This window comes from Cheilinus undulatus, linkage group 13 (genome assembly GCF_018320785.1).
Source record: "Cheilinus undulatus linkage group 13, ASM1832078v1, whole genome shotgun sequence".
Lineage (NCBI taxonomy): Eukaryota > Metazoa > Chordata > Actinopteri > Labriformes > Labridae > Cheilinus > Cheilinus undulatus.
The window spans coordinates 24718177-24738916 of record NC_054877.1 but is presented as its reverse complement, the minus strand read 5'-3'; the positions used below and the strand labels follow the sequence as shown (position 1 = coordinate 24738916).

General features: G+C 36.7%; 2 protein-coding genes across 2 annotated transcripts; both read right to left on the bottom strand.

Annotated features, from left to right (window-relative positions):
* Positions 1–4109: 4109 nt before the first annotated feature.
* On the bottom strand, positions 4110–11589 carry ccdc13 (coiled-coil domain containing 13). The gene is made up of 11 exons (XM_041804275.1): positions 11532–11589; positions 9282–9466; positions 9024–9172; positions 8795–8937; positions 8593–8676; positions 8365–8481; positions 7656–7760; positions 7381–7551; positions 7128–7304; positions 4348–4554; positions 4110–4223 (listed from the first exon to the last, which is right to left on the bottom strand). The coding sequence occupies exons 2-11, from the start codon at positions 9461–9463 to the stop codon at positions 4110–4112; spliced, it is 1449 nt and encodes a 482-aa protein (XP_041660209.1). The 5' UTR covers positions 9464–9466; positions 11532–11589.
* A 2021-nt stretch (positions 11590–13610) lies between these two features.
* Positions 13611–15975, bottom strand: higd1a (HIG1 hypoxia inducible domain family, member 1A). The gene is made up of 4 exons (XM_041802483.1): positions 15832–15975; positions 15250–15324; positions 14987–15121; positions 13611–14735 (listed from the first exon to the last, which is right to left on the bottom strand). The coding sequence occupies exons 2-4, from the start codon at positions 15317–15319 to the stop codon at positions 14662–14664; spliced, it is 279 nt and encodes a 92-aa protein (XP_041658417.1). The 5' UTR covers positions 15320–15324; positions 15832–15975; the 3' UTR covers positions 13611–14661.
* Between the last annotated feature and the right edge of the window lie 4765 nt (positions 15976–20740).

The window sequence follows — 20740 nt, the reverse complement described above, 5'->3', positions numbered from 1 at the left end:
GAGGATTCTTCTGTTCTGCCTCCAATAGTATCTTTTTCATCTCTGTGTCCCTGCGGGAGACAAAGTCTCACAGTTAGTCATCAGGTGGAATAATGACATTTCCGTTGATGGGGACAAAATATATAAAGCTTCAGAGGGAAAAAGAAACAAAGATCTGATTTTCAGACCTCTATACAAAAAATCCCAAACCTCAAAAACACTTGCCTGTATGTAAAATTTGAAATAAACAGAACAAACTTGTACCCTACTGAAAGGATAAACACTCAGTAAAAAGACCCCTAGTCTCAATTATGCCCCCATCCACCACTGATTAGCTGTACAGTGTCTATAAAAGGCATTTGATCAGTCAGGCTTGCACATTTGGACACTGCAGTGTTGCTCCATTATTCTTTCAAAACTGCTCAAGCTCTGCTAGGTTGCACAAGGATTGGGCATGAACAGCCCTTTTCAAGTTCAGCCACAAATTCTCTACTGGATTGAGGTCTGGGCTTTGACTCAGCTACTCCAGAACGTTAACCTTGCTGTCTTTAAACTATTTCTGTGTGGCCTTCACTTTATGCACCTGGTCATTGTATTGCTGAAAAATAAATCCTTGTCCAAAATGCACAGCATGATGCTACCACCACCGTGCTTCACAGTGGGGATGGTGTGTTTTTGGTGATGTGCAGTGTTTGGTGTCTGGCAAGCATAGAGTCTTGTCTGATGGCCAAAAAGCACCATTTTGGTCTCATCAGACTTAAGACCTTTCTTCCACTTGACCATGCAGTCACACATGCCTTTTGGCAAACTCCGGTCAGGATCTGAGTTTTCTTCAAAAATGGTTTTCTCTCTTCCATAAAGGTTTCACTGGTGAAGAATCCAGTCAACAGTAGTTCTTTTAAAGTAGTCATAGGTATCTTGGTACCCTGTCTTACTGGTCTCCTTGCACTCAGTTTGTCAGTTTGTGAGGACGGTCTGATCCAGGCAGATTTACACGTGCCATATTCCTTCCATTTCTTCATGATGGATTTAACTGAACTCCAGGGAATGTTCAGTGCCTTGGAAATCTTTTGTATCCGTCACCTGACTTTTACTTTTCATAACCTTTTCTCTGAGTTGCTTGCAGTGTTCTTTTGTCTTCATGGTGTAATGGTAGCCAGGAATATTGATTAACCAGTGACTAGAACTTCCAAACAAAGGTGTCTTTATTCTAACCTTGCAAAGCTGGTGGATTCATCAGAATGTTCATCCAATCAACTTCCAAGAATATTTTAACAGTCCTGTCCTTCCCAAATGTCTTGATAGCAAGCTTTCAAAATAATTGTGAAATATACATGCAATGGATATATGAAACAGTCTTTCTGGCATGTCAGGTTAATTTTACACTACAGTCACCATACACACATTCACTGCACTCTGATGATCCCCATTTCACTAGTAGTTGTGAGATTACTAGCATATTTTATTTAATGGACAATATTTTGTAAAAATCTGTTTTCCTTTTGACATTAAAGAGGGTGTTTTTTGTCAAAAAAGCCATATTATATTGACCATTGTTTATAATGATTTATTGATTTGATTGATTTACAAAACCAATACAAGGGTAAAACATCCAAGGGGTAAATACTTTTAATAGACACTGGTAATTGTGTTTTATTGAGTTGAATGTAAGTATGAAATACAAGTGATATGAATTCAACACTAAGTGAAAATAGCTGTCTGAATTAAGATAATCGTCCAATGTCTGTTAGATGTCTGTTGTTATAAAAAAAAAGGTAAAAGAAGAAGACAGAGGTAGTTACACCAATGTCACTTCCTGTTAGTGCAAAACAGCAGCAGTGCCTACTGTGATTAAGTTCAGTGTACTGCATTTAAGTGTACCATATTACAGTAAACACAGGAAAATCTGGGGAGTAATTTTTCCAGTTACAAGTATCTTACTCAAAAATAGTACTATTTACTCTTATTTTTTGGGTGTATTTATTACCAGCACTGATGAGATTGTGCTGGAGTAAAACTTTAACCACACCCTCTTCTTATGTTTTAATTCAGCTGCCATCACTCACGGACAGTCCCAGCTGCAGCTAATTGACAATCAAGACCTCCTCACCTCGTGATGAACTGTTAGGCTACATTCACATTGCACTTAAAAGTGACCTGAATCTGATTTTTTTTTGCTCACATATGATTCATATCTGATTTTTTTTCTGACAGTGTGAACAGCGCAAGTCGCATTGAATCTGACCTTTTCGAATCAGATTCAGGTCACTTTTGTATGTGGTTCTAAATCAGACACATATCTGATCTTTTTTTAAGTTGACTGCAATGTGATCAGGCAAACAAAACAATCAGATCTGAAAAAAGACCAGAATTGAGCATTAAGGGCTGGAGTGTGAACGTAGCCTTAGACACCTGTGTGTACTATTGCTTCTAGTCAGGTGAACTGGCTCCTCTTCAACCTTTGAATCCAGAGATTTTTCGGTGAGTTTTTTTTGCCTTGTCTAACTCTATTATGTTCTTTTTTTGCAGTGCCTCCACCTCTTTGCAGGGCTTCCGTCAACCATCAGCCAGTACACTCACCATTGCTTACACTATTGTTGTTGTGAAATAAACTCCTTTAACCTGACTACCTCTTCTCGTACTCTGCTCCTTGATCCTTGTCATGTGTTCATCACAATTGTTTCTTTAGTGGAACACCAAGTCTGATGCTTAGGCAAAAAAAAACAACATTTTTTTGTTGTCCCTCCATTTATAGGTGGAAAAGCAGCAGAGTTATCCATTTAGAGAAAAATGTAGTTTTTTTTATAAATGGAGGGGCATACATCCATTTAGAGATAGATAGAGCTCTACATAAAGTGTTACCAATTTGTTTATGGAGAAGAAATTGTTCTATAATGAGTAGAAAAAACTACTCTATATAGTATGGAATACAGCGCTGAAAGGATTAAGTACAACTCTTTAACAGAGTAAAAAAAGTTCTGACAGCTCGGTTCTTTATTACTCTGTATTGAGTACAATTGCTTTAGAGTTGTTTTTATTTTGTTCATTATGGAAAGCATAATCTTTTAGAGTTTAATAAAAACACTTTTGGAGTAAAAACAACTGACTATTCACTAAATACTACACATTTGGTGCTAAAACTGTCGAAAAGTAAGTTTAGTTTGTGTCAGAGAATAATGAAGGCTAAACTGCACAAGTGATGGACATTCAAAATCCAAGGGGCTACTTAAAGGGGGCAACAGCAATTTAATATGAACTTATCAGCTGAATTCAATCCTTCTTGAGGACATAATCCACTTCAGCTTTTGTGACTGTAATTGAAGGAAACGTTGCTTTGCCTTAACAAAATAAACTGGTACTTCACTAACAATTTGGCCAAATAGTTTATAGATTTTCATTCACATGACAGCCTGAAAACTTTGATGGAAAACTTTTTTTTTTAGAATGGGCCTTTATTCAAAATAAATATCTGACATTTTGAGCTGTCAGATAATTCTGCATTGCTTTCAAAGACTGTCTGCCGGTTTTTAATGTAAATGTAAGAAAACTATACGGAATCTTGTGAGCATGTGACATCTAGAGACCTAAAATGGATAAAAATAGATCTTTGTGTATAGGTTGTTAAGCAATCTGTCCTTCTCCGGGCTAAATACTCCTGACAATGAGTAATCAATGCCCTTACATCAGCCAAAAACTTGATGTTTTAAGAAGCTTGTAGCCTTAAGCGCAAAGGATATGGAATTTAGTATAATTTTAGACATCAATTTATAACACATCAAAGGTTATGTAACAGACGTAACTGTGGGAAAAAAAAACCTTTATATAAAGCATCTTTTTCAATTACTTGATTTCTATTCTGCTTCCCACAGAAGGAATCACTAGTTTATGACCAAATCTATACAGATCTGGGGAAAAAGTCTGTCATATTAGCAGAGATCCTAACAGAATGCACTCTCAAAGCTGTGGAGCAGCAAACAACTTAAAAACTGCGAGGCTGCCAGACAAAATTAGCAGTTATCACAGCTGATTTATTTACACAAGATCAACAGTCTTAATAAATGTCAGTAAATAATTTTTCATAAGTAATCAAATAGCATTCAAACTCCATCTATCATTCAACATTAAAACCATCAGCACACATACCCTATAGCTCCCATTCTTTTGATAATGTCTCCCTCTTCAGGGTGAAATCCATAACTGCACACTTCTGTCCTGAGGCTTGTTTGTCTGTCACCGCTCTCTTCCTGCAACAGCTGTGAACATACAGTCCATGTGAATGACAGAGGAGGGTTTAAGTAGACTGAAACGTCTCATGTCAAGCTTGAGTGAGTTTACATGTCATGAGGCTTCAGTGATTTTTTTAATCACCTTGACAGGGAGCTGCTGCATTTCCTCCTCTAGTTCTTTGATCCTGGCATCTTTGAGGGAAAGCATCTCCTGGAGCTTCTTGAGCGGGCTGTGCTCTGAAGACTCACTGCTCTGCTGTGGTCTCGGGGTTGGCTGGGTGTCTTTGGTCTGTACTCTCTGCTGTTGGCTGAGCCGTTTCAGCACCTCTTGCATCTGGGACTGCTGCTTCTGTAAGAGCAGGAAGAAATACACTGAACCGTGGAGGTTTTACCGAGAACCCTTCTTCCTCTCGTCAGTGGTGGGTTTAGGCTGACTACAGACTAGACAAATCAAATCTTAACCTATTTTAAAAAGGCTGGAGACCACAGATGTAAGAACAGTTTCAACAAGTTATCATCTACTAGACAATTTGGCCAAATCGCAAAACCATGGACATGCTGTTAGTAACGATTTCACAATGGTGAATTCACAGAATCTGGCTTGATCAAACATGATTTCAAAAGAAAAACAGATATTGAGCAGTATTAATATTGGCGGCTTTTTCAATTTAGTTTTAGTCTTGGGATAAAAAGGTCTTTTGGTTTTAGCCACATTGTAGTCATCTTCACTCTATAAAGTTTTCCTCCAGTTTTAATCAAAATAAGGTTCTTACATTTTCTGTATTGCTTTAAGTCAAAACCTTTTTGGTTTTGAACTAATATTATCAGCCATACTATAAAACTAATATAAATGTAAAAAAAAAAATTCCTATCAATGCACTACCAATACTTTAATTATTTAACCCTTTGAGCCTTAAGCTATTTTTTAACCATTATGCCTTGTCTGGATAGATTGTCTTAAAAAGCTTGTAAAACGTCAACCCTGTGGTGCACAGTGACGCTTTAAACATCTTCTTTCATAAGACAGCCTGGGCTTTAAGGATATGTATGTTCCAGTAATGTCATTTGAATTTTAAAGATGTTATGGAACTATAAAGTCAAAGAATAAACTAAACAGGAATTAAAACAAAAATACTTTAATGTATTACACACGGTAAACAATAATGAATAAGAAGTTTTTGCATAGAGTTGAAAATATGAAGTGAAAATATTCACATAGTTTCACAGTCTGTGTGCTTCTTGTATTGGCTCTATTCGTGCCATTTCTCAAAGCATTTCCTGTCTACAGTGGCACAGAGGGCCATATCACAGGCTGTCTGTCTTGCTCTCTTTCCATTATGAGCTATTCAGGCCATCTCCACCATGTGAGTTGTTCATTTTGATAAAGCATGACATGACAACGGAACAGCCTGCTATTGGTTTTAGGTCCTTTAATGTCAGATATACTGGTGTGGATGTAATCTTTGTAGATCCAGGAAAGTCCACAAAGTTCCAGGCTCTCTGGAAAAGCCTCTAAAGTCATGGATAGTGTTTTGAGTGTCACAATGGCCAGCTTCCAGAGGAAAGAAACAGAAAGATGCTACAATTCATGGTTCAAAAGTTATTAAATGTTTCTTAAACTGCGTCTCTTCTTATTGTATTTTACAGCGTCCTTCTGAAAAGGTAAAAAAATATAGAGAAAATTCTAGCATATCTTAAATGCCCTTTATCCAATCTCTGATTGTATTTTTACAGGTTATATGCGCAGCAGAGAAATATCATGGATCTTGATGACCAACAGTCCAGCACTGATATTTTACTCTCATTTTAGTCTCCTTGACTAAAACTAAACTTACTTTTCATCAAAATTGTAATCATCAAAGATCCATTTATCTATACATATTTTTACCTAGGTTTTGTCTAGTGTTCATCATGGAAAAAAGGAAAAAGTTTACTAAATTATGACTATTTTTAGTCATAGTTTAGTCAACAAACTTCACAGTGATATTTAGGATGACCAACATCATCAGCTGGCTCTGGCATGTGTGCTATTTTGCAGCGGAAAACAAAAAATGGGTCCAGGATATGGGTGCAATCTTGGCTGAGAAGAAAATATAATTATATATTTAGGTTTGAGAACCATAAAGGCAAGCAACATCCAGTTGGTAATGCTACCGAGTCCACACATTATTGTTGTGTATTCCATCCAAGTCAGCCTAACCTAGTGTAGTGAACATCAAACACGCCTGATACTTATGATCCTAGATCAGGGGGTCAGGCTCTGGCTTGCTTTTAAGCAGTGAGAAGGTCATTGACACCACACATTTGAGCATTATTAGTACATAAATAATCAGGTGCAACAAGCCTCATGTCAGGTCACACCCCCAGACTGTTGAAGGAGAAAAATGGGCCCTAATCTCTGGCTTAAGATCATCTAGTGTGCAGCCAGCCTGAGACTTGTAAATGTGGTTTTGAATCCCTGATTTTAAAGTTATTTTGTATGCGTTTCAAGGTAAGAGTTTTGTTATTATATCGTATTTATTTATTGTATTATATTTCTAATGCATTTTATCACTCAATTCAGCTGCTGCTCCGACATCCCAATTTGTAAGCTGGGCTTAACCGCTGTCACACATCAAATAACTTGACTTCAACAGCCAAGCTAAAAAAGATGTATTATATATTTCTTTTGTTTTCAAATGAAAACCTAAGTCCAGTTACAGTATTTTGAAAAGAACATTTCACACAGCAAACAATCTAAAATCATAGCTTCTTTTCTGGAAAAAAAAAAAATATCGATTCACTGTGTTAAACACAGAAATGAAAAAATGCAGCTATACATGCTCTAATGCTCTCTACTATGGCACAGAATTAAGAAAGTATAATATGTCTATTTATATTATGAGTAGATATTTATGTATCTTTGGAATAATAATGTCTTACCAACAGGGCATCCACAAGCTCATCATCATGTTTTCCCTTCTCCAGCAGGGTAGAGATCTGGACCTTTAAAGTTTTCATTTCACCAGACAGAGATTTGCTCCTGGCTTTTGATGCTTCCAGCTTCTTCTTCAGATCCTCATGGTCCTTCAGGAGAGCCTCATAGTCTGCTGAAATCCTCTGCACAAATATGAAAGGTGACCTTTGGTGCATAAACAAAATCTTATTTCTATTCAAATACACTCACTGCACACACCTCAAAAGCTTCTCTCTTCTCCTTTTCCATGGCGCGGATGTAGCTGAGGTTCCTTTCCTGAGGTGGGGTTTTCTGTAGGACCCCCATGCCCTGAAACTCTTCCTCTATACTCAGGACACTCGGCTGCTTTCGCTGGGTTGCCTGGTTCAGCTGCAGCTCAAGGTCCTTCACCTGTTGCCCAATGTCCGGTTTTAGGAGGACTGAATGGCAGGACTTGTTGAATTCTGCAAAGTGACTTTACATATTATATGGAATCACCACAAATTTTTACTTACCCTTGTCTGAAGAGCCAGGATCTGCTGGGACCGGCCTCTGAAGCTCCCTGGACAGCTCAGCAGTTGCTGGAAATTGACCTCCTCCCCAACTTCACTGATCAAAACCTGCAGTCACAATAGCAGCTCACATTTATAAATATTAGTTGCATTAAACAAGTAAGAAAAACAACTTCAGGGACATTTTCTTCTCTTTTCTTTAATTAAACTGTAAAATCAGGCTGAACAAAATGTAAAACTCCCTCTTGTACTCGCACCGCAAGCTAGGCTACGTTCACACTGCAGTTGAAAGTGACCTGAATCTAATTTTTTTGCTCACGTGTGACTCGTATCTGATTTTTTCTGACAGTGTGAACAGAGCAAGTCACATTGAATCTGACCATTTCGAATCGGATTCAGGCCACTTTCGTATATGGTTCTGAATCAGATATGTATCTGATCTTTTGGAAGGTGACTGCAGTGTGAATAGGCAAACAAAACAATCAAATCTGAGAAAAGCTCAGAATTGAGCATTAAGGCCTGGAGTGTGAACATAGCCTGAGCTATTTTGCTTGAATGTGTTTGGATGGATTGGGCTTGACATTTTCAGGGGGAATCATTTCAAAATCTAGCTTCTTCCCTGTGTCTTGCTGGTTTTCCCAAAGTCCCTGATCCAAGCTTTCTTGATTCATATTTTTCTTTTGAGTCTAAATCAGATGAAAATAATAAATACCTTCTGTGCAACTTTCAACTCCTGTTTAACAGCTTGAACCTGATTACGATACTCGATCACTTTCAGCTGAGCAGCAGCTAGTTTCTCCTGCAAAGATTTGACCACTGGATTTTCCTGCTTTTGTAAAAAAAATCAAAAACAATTAAATATGATTCAATTAAAGCCTTATTCATCACAGTCAGGATGACTAAGAACTGTCCTTTTGTGAATTTGCTCATAAATAATTACCTCTGTGCCATCAGATGAACTCTTGTTCTGTGACTTCTTATCAGTCTTTTGCCCAGGTGTTGATGTTACCAAAGCACCCTGCAGCTGTAGAAAAAAGCATGAACTATCAACATTTACGTCTTTATATGTTATGTACTGTTTCAGCAGTGTTTTGATTTGACAAATGTCCATTCTTCAAATCAGCTTAAATGATGCACATAACCTCTTTCTCCAGATCTTTGATTCTGTTGCTGTTTTGTTTAGATTTAATCTTTTCATGCTCTATTTCAGCAGTCAGTTCTCTATTCTTCCTAGAAAGCTCAACAATCTTTGCAGCTGCTTTATCACCTGCTAAGCCTGGTGTACCTACAAGGACAAGAGGATGAGTCAAGATAAGTCACTGATTAATCTGGAACATTACTTTTGAGAAAAACAAAGTTATGATAATGTACCAGCAAAAGCCAGTCGTTCTTCTTCTATTTTCCTCTTCAGGTGTTTAATTTCAAAATCCTTCTCACTGACAAGCTTGAAGAGGCGACCATTTTCATCCTTTAGCCCCCTCAGCTGGTCCAGCAACTTTTCATTCTCACTCTGTAGTAGTCTGAAAGATTATATTGCAATCACAACTGTTCAAACTAATTTATGTTAGTGATTAATACTGTGTTCGTGAAAATCCAAAATTAATAAGAGAGGCATAACACTTCACTCACCTACTTTCAAGGCTGTCTGCCTGGACTCCTTGCTGAGATAAATCCAAATCATCCTGGTTAACACTAGCACTAAGCTCAACCTTTTCTTTCTCCTTTTTTCTTTCGAGTTTTCGTTTCTCCTGCTGTTTTTGTAGCTCTTGGAACTGAAGTCGCAGGCCATTCAGTTCATCCTCATGCTCCATGATCTATGATTTAAAGAGAAAGGAGAAAATAATTACAATGAAATAAAGTAGTGTGTCTGCAATCAGATGCTGTATTGCATTGTGCAAGACTTTGGCATTGCTGGGTTCATTGCCAAATACATTGTTTCTGAAAGTTTATGATTTTGATGGGCAGAGTTGACCAATTCCCTAAAGAACGGCTCTATACTTGACTAAACTAATGAATAAAATCCCGCTGGAAGGCCATCTGCTTTTGAAGCTTTTTTAAGGGGACGTTGTGATTTTCTGCATGTAAACTCTTTATTAAGTTCTTCTTTTTGTTCCTCTGATAGGCATTTCAAATCAAGTGCTTTTAGGAAGGGATGAGTTCTTTTATTTCAGATGTATATAAATTCTCATTAAATGATCTGAATTATTTGTTAATCGTCTGATTATTTCTATAAATTAAGTGTGATGCTTTATCTTTTAGATAAATAGGTAGTCTCTTGAGAACTTTTTTCACTAGTGAAGTTAAATGTTTACCTGATTTATAAGCATAAATAGAACTAAGTTTGTTAGCATTGTCTAAAACTGTTACCTTTCTTGAGTAACAGGCTGTCAGGTTTCAACTTTATATCCTGTATTTCAGTTAAAGTTCTATTACAGACTATTACACATTGTGTTTTTTCTCTACAATTGTTTTTCCTCCCTCAGTTTTGTCATTCAAATCTGCTTTCCTTTGTTGCTGCAAATCCTGATATCAATCCTTGTATTTATGCCTTAAATGCATCCCAGGAAAAAAGTACTGTTATCTGAACATATCTCTAATTTGGGCCATCCTTGACGCCATAAAACATGTTGGATTCTGCTTATGTTGCAATCCTGTTTAAAATGTCATTATATGTCTTAGGTTTCTCTCTCTTTCACTAGCATTTCTGAATTTTCATCCCCACTTTGTGTGCTTTCCTTGCCTCTCTTTATTTTATGTATTTATTTTTTGGTTGTTGTTGTTGTTACTGTTCTGTCACTGGACGAAAAAAAAAAAAACTACTCCTACTACAATTGTATTGTTATATGATACATTGAATAAATATAATTTGCAAAAAGAATGATGTTTCTTTGATCTGGAAGCCCCAGGCCAGTGCAAAACACATGAAAGCCCACTTGGCTTTTACATGGATTGATCTGGTTGTGCCAAACTTCTTCCTTTTGAGAATCAGGGAGGCCTCTGTGCTCTTGGAAACCTTCAGTGCAATAGTTTTTGTTAGTAGCCTTCCCCTGATCTGTGCCTCGCAACAATCCTGTCTCTGAGCTCTGCAGGCAGTTCCTTTGACCTCATGGCTTGGTTTTTGCTCTGAAATGCATTGTCAGCTAAGGCTTTCAATGGAAAGATGTGTGCCTTTCAAAATAATGTCAAATCACGTAAGTTTTACACAGGTGGACTCCAATCAAGGTGTTGGAATATCTCAAGAAAAATCATGAGAATGGGAGGTACCTTAGTTAAAGTGTTTCAAGTGTTCTTGCAAAAAGGGTCTGAAAACATGTCAATGTGATATTTCAGTTTTATATCAAATAATTTTGCACATAAATCTGTTTTAATTTTGTCATTATGGGAAACTGAGTGTAGATTAATAAGAATATATATATATATATATATATATATATATATATATATATATATATATATATATTACTATAGAATCAGGCTACAGAGGAAAATTCTAAAAAGTAAAGGGGGTCTGAAAACTTTCTGAATCGACAATATACATGATAACTGGGACAGACATGTGGTGCTTAAAGAATTTTTCTCTTAAGGAAGTAAGATCGTTCAAATAATATGTGGTTTTAATTTTTTTTTTAAAGTATGAATCAGCTAAAATGCACGTTTCTGCAAAATCACCCATTAATACTTGTCTAGGCTATGTTTAAGAGTATTTACTATGAATCCAGCGGTAGTCTTCCCTAAATGATAGGTGACTTTGGCGACGTATGTCTTGTTAGTAAATGAAACATGTTAAGACGTCAAATTCCGGTCAGAACCATGTCCTCCGTCTTCTAAATTCTTACTAAGCGTCATAAGTGAAAGCTGTAAAAGGATGGTATAGCTTACCGTTTATTATCCGTGTAGCTCCTTCAAAAACACATCAAAAACTGCTGGACCCCGGGAGAGTAGCTTTCCTACAAAGCTCTCGCGTCCTTAGCAACGGTAGACACGATAACATGGTAAAATCTCGCGGGACCAAGACAGTAGCAATGGGAACAAAAGGACAGAACTCCCTCATCAACTAGAGCTGCGTTTTAATAAGTTGTATTTCTTTAAAAAATATTTGTCTCAAATTGGGGATGCTTTATTTTGACAGTATTCCTAACCGACGAATAGTTTCTCGGAACAATAATCAGCGGGAAACGAGGTTGAAAGTTAGCTAAAAGGTGCTTGTATTTTGACCAAAATTAGCTTAATGTTACCATTGAGTGTGGTTGCCCAGCTTATATTTTTTGCTTTTAAACCATAAATAGAAGTGAAAGAGATATCTTGGAGCATTTATTAGCTTGCCAGGAGTGAATATTTCACCTAGTAAGTGTGAAAAAAGAAGTAGCATCCTGGTATTCGTGTAATATCCAAAATGGCCACTAGAGGAAGACATTCGGTACATTACCTCTAAACTGTATTAAGGTGATCCACTGTGTCGGTTATGCTCATTGAAAATAACAAACAGGTTGAATAATTAAGTGCTGTCACAGCGGCTCATACCAGTTACTTGTTTGTAACAGTTACTCCTAACAATTTAATGATCATGCATTTATTAACAGTGGAAACATACCATTGTGCTTTTACTTTTCTTTGTTGATAGTGACCCCAGTAGAAGCCTCTGAAATGCCTCAGTAGTCCCTCAAACTTGGTGTAAAGGTAAGAGACAACTTTTATTACGATGACATGGCAGGTTCTGTTTAAAACCTCTGGAGCTGTTAAGAGCTTCAGAATTTGCATAATCATGCTGGTATACACTCTCCTGAGCTGTAATTTTAACAATCAAACGACTGATAGCTGTGCCCTGTCATTGCGTCATTTGTGAGCAGACATTCAGTGTCACAAGATCATAATTTCACTCTTTCCTGGATTTCATAAAGACTCATTGTCTTCTCAATCATGAGCAATAGACCTACTATGCAATCACAGGAGTTCCAAAGTCAATGATGAGGTTAATTATGGTGAATTGCAGTGATGCATTTCCTGTTTAAATAAGGTTTTAGGGTGGGACTATAAACAGTGACTAGGCAGATAAGTCTCATTTGGTGGGAGTGGTAGGGAAATGTTTAAAATTGTGTGAGGGTTTTATGGGTTGGAACTTTTGGACACTGTTGGTGTACAATAAAAAGAGCACTTAACATGTTGTAATTCAAGGTTTTACAAGCAGAAAGATTGATATTACACACAAGGAAAGAGTTTGTTCATTTAGGTGTGTGCAAGAGATACACCTAACTGAAACCAAGCCTTCTGAAAGTATCACATTATCACTGTCACATTCATTGTTCGCCTGACACATGAATGCATGATATTGGATATTTCCTGAGATCTGATATGCCAATATTTATTCACTTTGGCTGATACTGATGTATAAATGTAGTTCAGACATAAAACTTTGGTCCTGAAAACACACGTTAAGGTTTAAGGATGAACAAAGAAACAAACCTTAGTCTTTTACTCACTCTTTTACTTTTAAGGATTAGATAAAAGAATAGGACTTAAAGCTAATGTTGGTCCTGCCTCAAACCCCACTACCTTTAGTGTACAAACATCCAATATTTACAGCTGATATACACTGATATTTACAGCCTATGTATTGAATGTAAATATGAGCAGAAATTTTCATACCTGCCTATACCAATAGTTAACTTATTAGCCAATACCTGCTGATACTAATATCATGTTGATATTATCTCACATCCCTAATTTATCTTTTATTTAGGTATTTATTATTTCTGGGGCTATACATCAAACTATTTGTGTTAAACTGACATCTTCTTTCGTACAGGCAAATTGCTAACTACAGTTTTTAACTGGTTTAGTTTTAGATGCACACCACAGACAACAGACTGTGCCTTAGCATGTATAAGAAAAAGCCACAGTGGTGAAAAGGCAGTCTCAACGCACCATGGAGATGTTTAGAACACATTCACAACCAAACAATTTCAAAGCAAAGAGACAGGTCATTGTCATTTTTATTTCCAAAAGAAAATTAAAAACCTTCAAAAATATTCCTCTGTATTTGCACACAACAACTCAACACATCTCTGTTAATAACTTAACAAGGCATATACGTAAGCATATCACAAGATAGGCTGTACAGTATGATATTTCTACTACAAAGTTTGTAGGTGTACCTCAGGTATTTTAGCTTGCGTCTCTCATGAAGATGTGCAGTATTATGCTGCTGTAATGAAACACTGGACCCACGTCACAACATAATGAAAATGGCATGGAAAAAAGGACCTGGTTTTACATTTATTATATAATAATTCCAGTAATCTAAACAACTACTTTTTCTGCAAACATTTTTATTTGTTTTGAGTGGAAATAAGCTATTACAAGCTGTTAAGAAAGTTGTTAGGGGATAATCTGACACTGTGAATGGTCAATTTGTGTCCATGTAAAAAATAAGGCTTTCAGAAGATCACCTGTTGTCAAAGCCCTCAGTATTGATCCCTTAACTTACATGGCAAACTATTTTTTTTTAAATGGATGAAGGTGCAAGTATTCTTAATTTGGCAAAAAATCATAGATAGTATGTAAAACACTGCAGCTTGTAAAAGATCACCCAACAATGACAATGGGAAAAAGATCATGCTACCTCCCATTGCTGTTTACATCTTTACTGAGCCTACTCACACTGTTTTACTGTCATTTAACTTATATACTTCAAATTAAAGGCAGCAAACCTCTGAGTGTCATGTCACCTTATCACAATCGTAGCAAACAAGCTGGCTTTACCACTGCAAACACACAGTATAACATATGAATCTGCTTTTCATTACAGAAGTGATGGCCTTACCATCTGGTACACTATTTAGAGGATAGGATTTTTAATCAATAAGTTATAAATATATACAGTAGCGGTGAGGTGGTGAAGGGACGTGTGCATACAAAAACTATGACACATCTCTAAAAAAAAAAAAGGTTTTACACACCTTAATATGAGGTAATATTAAGGGACTTAAAATATCAGTGCAAGAGTCCATGTTCACTTGTGTGTGACTGCTTTCTGCTCTTCTCTGGGTTTGAGTATGAAGTCTCTGTACATTGTATACACGACCCCTGAAAACAGACAAGAAACAGGAGATAAATTACACGACAGCCGTAACGCCTTATCAAAAGCCTAACCCCAAATCTTCAGGGCATTTATCATAAGTGTGAATAAAGATACAAGCTTGCCCTATTTTAACACTTTTGTCAAAAGTAGGACAAGTTATTTATGGAAAAACATAGAAAGAGAACATAAAAATACAAGCATGTTTTAACAATGAAGATAATATCTGTAACATAATGTGCTATTCTAGGTTATTTACCAAGAGTCATGGCTCCAACCACAAATCCTTGGGCAGCGACACGCATGTGAATCAGGTGAACTGACATCTTCGTATCTCCCCGACTTTTCATTTTCAGCAGTCTGTACCCAACAATGGCAAAGAATCCAGCCATTCCTGCAAAGGGACAAAAATACAAATCAACATCCAGGACATTGGGGTGCACTTACAGGCAACTTCTTTGTTACAGCTGAAGTTTGGAATTACCTCCATGATGTAACACATAAAGTACAACACGTACTCACCTACTGGGACGAATGGATTTTCCTTCGCTTTTCGCATAAACTTGGACTCATTCTCTTCGTAATCAGACATTTTGACTGAAAAGAAAATAATAAGTTTAGGAACACCAACAGTATCTAGTCGATGGTATAACCAAACATGACATGCTAGCTCGTTCATTGTAGGGGGGGCAGTGTTCCTTCAAAATAAGTCTTCACTGACTACATGTGTTACAGTTATGAACAGGGGTTCAATTAGGAGCCACTTGATACATGACTGTTTATTTCTTCCTTAAAGCTCGTTAGTAAGTCGTTGTTACGAGCTAATGTTAATGATATCACTTGAACAGCTCAGAGGTTACGCATGAAGGGCAGAGAGGAGTCACACCCCTCTAGAGGGCTTAATAGCTCATAGAACCATTATTTTGAAAGCAACACCAATCTTAGTACAAAACTAAACTACGCCATTTGTTGTTGCTGATAGTTTGGACAAAAGCCAAAAACAGGAAACACCACAGGGACTAAATTAATCGAGAACAACGTCTGTAGTCATGACAAGAGTCAAAACCTTCAGTAACACCCCCAAAAACCTTAAGTGACACGTACCTGTTTAAGAGTGAGATTTGATGTTTAATTCGCCTGCGAAGATATTATCCAAAAGAGGTTTTACGTGTCTTACGATCGACAGATCGCACGAACTGTATGAAGGAAATAGCCGGTGTACGTGATGTAACTGCCTCTGCACGCTGCTCTGACGTCAGCAGCTGATCAACCAAGCGTTATGTTCAAGGTAAAGAATAAAATTGGAAAGATAAAGAGTAACCGGAAATTGTCGCGCTTTTATTTATTCGATTATGTGTTATTAAATTATGTTGTGAATGTGTTGAATGAGCACTTAGTGATGTAGAATTTAAAAGATAACATTTAGACTAACCAAAAAAAAATTCAGGAATATAATATACAAAATAATTGTCACGAGCTGTTTTCTTAATCATAAAATTGTTTTTGTATAATTAAACCAGACCAGACTATACTCATGAGCTCATGTACTAGCAGGGGTAATACTAATTACATTTACTCAAATTAGTGTAATTAAGCAGTCTTTTTTTTGTTTTTGTTTTTGTTTTTGTTTTGTTTTTTTTTTTGGGGGGGGGGATACTTGTACTATAGAGTATTTTTTTAATCAGTACCAATAATAGGCAGATTTTTTTTTTGCTTTTTGGAACTGAGGTGTTTATTTAACCTTCTACTGAAATACAAATGAAGAAAAACTGCCTCAAAATTTCACTTTTTGGTATCACATTTAATGCATTTGACATTTCTGGCAATTGCTACATCCACTAGGAGGCATTTTTATAATCATTTATCAGATTGTATACCAAAGTTTTTTAAGGAAATTATTCATCATGTTGATTAGACCAAGGGTTCTCGAACTTTTCATCCCACAACCCTCAAAATAAAGGGGCCAGAGGCCAGGGACCCCCACTGTACCTGAAGGTGGTTGAAGCATAGTTGAACACAGCCATGCACATTCAAGAATAGTCATGTGCAGACCTACATTTCAAGATTTTTCTTAAACATTACCTTGATTAGAGCATACATCTCACCAAAAGACTATGTACATTTAACTTATTTTATTCATGGTTAATTAAATGTAAATTACACCAATTTGAAGTCATTTGAAAATGTTTATTTTTTGGAAGGCATCTGGCAATCCCCTCTCAGTGTCTTCCTGAGGGCACTGACCCCCAGGCTGAAAACCACTGGATAAGACAGAGGTCTCAGAAAAGTGTGTATGAAATATGATACAATCAGCTTTAAAGGGTTAACCAGAGTAACTGTAGCCTACTTTTACTTGAGTACAAACTTCTTCCACCTCTGTTGACTACACAGAAGCACATAGAAAGAGAACGATTCCACATCACATCCCAAAACAAATAAAGACGTGACTTTACCTGGACAAACAAGTTGGAGATCCAAATTGTGTTGTTTTTTCTTGCAACTAAGAAAAGATCATATTTTATTGTATGATTTCTCAATACTTACAAAGTACTTATAGTAAAGTTTAAATTATAAACTTCTTACTTGAGTAGATTTACGGATCATTATTTTTACTCAAGTAAATTCCAACCATAGAAACCTGAGTACAATAGTCTCGCACCTTTTCCACCTCTGTGTGCTATTTTTACAGTGCAGCATTTTGACGTGACGGAAAAATCCGACGTGCATTGAACGCAGCTTCAAATGTTCAGCCCTCTCAAGAACAAAGACCGTGATATTAGAGTGAGATGGTTCTCCTTTCCAAATGAGCGATTCGTTTGTATTTAATAAAATAGATCTGAGAATTTTTACGCAATCGGCAGATTTTCTACCCACCAGGCTGTAATTCTATCTGTGTCTGTCACATTATTGCGTAAGTGGATGATATAAAGAAAAGTAAGTTTTTAAACGGTCACTATCTCAATGTCCCGCTACTCTAAGTTATCCCGTTGTCAGTGGATACTCCAGGGCTTTCTGCATTTCTGTAATCTCTGTTAACATTAAAGGTTTATTGTTCAACACCACAGCACGAGAGACATGCGGCCTATTGGAGCGGTGATTGCTGTAGTGGAAGGGATTGATCTTGATCTGTGTGCTGATCTCTGGAATGACGCAACAGTGGGCCCAGGTCATGACGCCTCGTGGTTGCACGTTTCTGCAACGTGCGGCACCCGCTTGAGAACAACGTCCGAAAAAAGCTATTTGGCTCATTCTAATAATGCGTTTTTATAGTCTACATTTTTAGCTCAGTACCCTTGTTTAGGTTACTTGAGGCAAAACTACCTCAAAAACCTATATTTATTATTTATAATAATAATAATCATAATAATTGATAAAATACAATCATATGTTGATTGATATATAAAAATTCCTTAATTGATAATAAATCTTATTAAGTTGAATTTCTAACTAACATGGTGTATAACGTCATTGTGTCTGAATCAGGTGAAACCAGCTGGGGCAGCTAATTAAAGGATTTGTACTGTGTTTTTTGTGAGGCCTAAATCAATAAATTAAGCAAGTTCAGCAATTCAGTAGAGTAGGTCTTTTATACCTCATTAAGAAGTAGCTAATCATGTTTTTGTTCAAGCTTCTGTTCAATCTTCCCAAAAATGGAAATGAAAATGCTTTGAGGACTTAATGAGCATGTGGCGTTACATTTATGCAATTATTGAGTATCTGTCCCTAGTTATCTTGGGCCAGGCCACTGTGGATTAAAAGACAGAGATGAATGAAGGAGGGCTGGGCCTGGGATCACCAGGCATTTATCTTCCAGATAACCCTTTAAGATCATTATTTGAAATGCTATTTTTTCTTCATTTATCTTTTGATTAACACTGCAATGTAGTACCATATCCCATAAATAGTTAACATTTTAAATGAATCCTTCAGTAATATAGCAGTAAGAACAATGTAGTAACGCATCTTCAGTTCAATTCAACAACTTTTAATTCAGTTAATCCCTCATGGGGCAATTAGTTCATAGCAGCTTGTACATAAAACATTGATAAAACACATTGACACAGAAAGTAACAATGTGTAAGCTAAAATACACAACAAGACCTAAAAACTGCTGATATTAATTAGGTTGCCAAAAAATAATGAGATATTAGAGATATATCCTTAAATGATAAAATGATCTTTGAGGGTAGAAGACAAACGACTGAAAGAGAGAAAAAAACATTGAAACCTAAAGAACCTCAGGAGCATTTAATAATCTGATTGCAAGGAATGAACAATTTTAAATGGAAGTTAGTTTTACAAACAGGTAAAACATTATGAGATCTGATGGCAACAAAGAAAATTCACTCAGAAGTATACATGATCAGAAGAAGCCAGAATACACTCACAACTCTGCACATTTATCTTATGTATATAACTTAATCAACTACAAATACAAAAATTATATAAGTTTATTTGCATTTTATAAAGTTATAACTGTCAGTTTTAAACAGGCCTTTACCTTTTTTTAAACAGGCCTTTACCATTTCCTATTATCTTATCATCCTTTCTTGAATTTCCCTCAGGATTAATAAAGTATCTATCTGTCCGTCTGTCTGTCTGTCTGTCTGTCCGTCTGTCAAGTTATCAAAGTGTTTTGAGGGTTCATTGAATGCAATCATGTCACTTGTAATCTCACAGTAATTTAACCAAATAGATGTTTTGTGACTAATATGACACAGGATGAATATCATCGTTCATGCCTGAATAAAAATGACAATAACCTGTCTCCTACACATTGAAGTTTAGTCCACATACACTCTTAAAGAGCTCTCAGCCTGCTTGTTTTGATGATTTCAGTAACCATTTCCTATTTCACGCCCTCATCTGACCTTTGCTGTCAGAGCTATCTCTTAAACTTTTAAAGCTTTAAGTGAAACTGTTCTCATAACTTAACCACCAAATTATTTTGGGTGTAGATTTAGTGTAGTGAATCATTAACTACAGAGTCTCAAAACTTCTTCTAGAGCTACATCTGAACATGAACTGTGGATCCAAAGCTTCATGAAATGGGTTTTCATAGCACAACAGCTATACTCAAACCTATATGCACAGCAGCGAGTGTCAGTAACCAGACTCTGGAGCAGAGGAAGTGTGGGGAAGGGTACCAAATCAAGCTAATATATGACAGTCTAATGGACACATCTCTGTTTAACCGAGACCAAGAAGAGGCCTCCTACTGGGGGGAGGAGTACCTACTAGAGGTTGAAAGGAACTAAGCATTTTGGCCATAGTTTACTGCCAAAACACGACTTTCATTTGCTACATGGATTAAGCCAGGGGTTACATCTGCTTCCAACCTTTCTTACAACACATTTCTACAGAAAATATTATTCTAAAGATGGTTAGATTATGTTTTGTTGTTCTTATTCCAGTGTTGAGAAAGGCCAAGTGAGTGTTTATGGCTGTATGTAATATGACATTATTTAACACAAGGATAGTGGGGGTCCCTGTCTGAAAAGGTAAAGAACCCCTGGATTAAATAGACAATCTATTATCTATTTAATCTGTTAGTCCTAGTTTACCCTGGAAGAAAACTCATGTTGTCATGTAACACAATTGTCCAATTAGCTTCAGCATCAATAAGATTTCTAGTGAAGGGGATTTAGGAGGGAAAGTGGACTTTCATGATGATTCACTCTTGGCCTAGTGGGTTGGTGGTGCCAATAGAGGCTGTAGTCCTCCAAAGCAAGCAGCCTAGATTCATGTCAGACCTGTTGCTCCTTACCTGTATTTTATTCCCCACTCTCTAGTGTCCTTCTTTATTCACTTTCCTCTCTAAATAGATAGATTAAAAAGTATGTGTCCTTTGATCCTTTCAACAATGAGCAGGGAAACATTCAAAGAAGAAAGAAACAGCCTACTGTCAGCTTCCTGCCATAGCTGCTTTTAACTAATGTTCTTACTATGCAATCCAGCAGGTGGTGCTATAGGTCCACTTTTGTGATTGCTGACACTAAACCACTGCCAGCAG

Coding starts and splice junctions, on each gene's coding strand:
- ccdc13 (XM_041804275.1), bottom strand. CDS start 9,463: ATGGAGCATGAGGATGAACTGAATGGCCTGCGACTTCAGTTCCAAGAG. Junction 8,938..9,023: donor AGAACGACTGGCTTTTGCTG/GTACATTATCAT, acceptor TTGTCCTTGTAG/GTACACCAGGCTTAGCAGGT. Junction 8,677..8,794: donor TCAAAGATCTGGAGAAAGAG/GTTATGTGCATC, acceptor TTTTTTCTACAG/CTGCAGGGTGCTTTGGTAAC.
- higd1a (XM_041802483.1), bottom strand. CDS start 15,319: ATGTCTGATTACGAAGAGAATGAGTCCAAGTTTATGCGAAAAGCGAAG. Junction 15,122..15,249: donor AAATCCATTCGTCCCAGTAG/GTGAGTACGTGT, acceptor GTCCCTTTGCAG/GAATGGCTGGATTCTTTGCC. Junction 14,736..14,986: donor GGTTGGAGCCATGACTCTTG/GTAAATAACCTA, acceptor GTCTGTTTTCAG/GGGTCGTGTATACAATGTAC.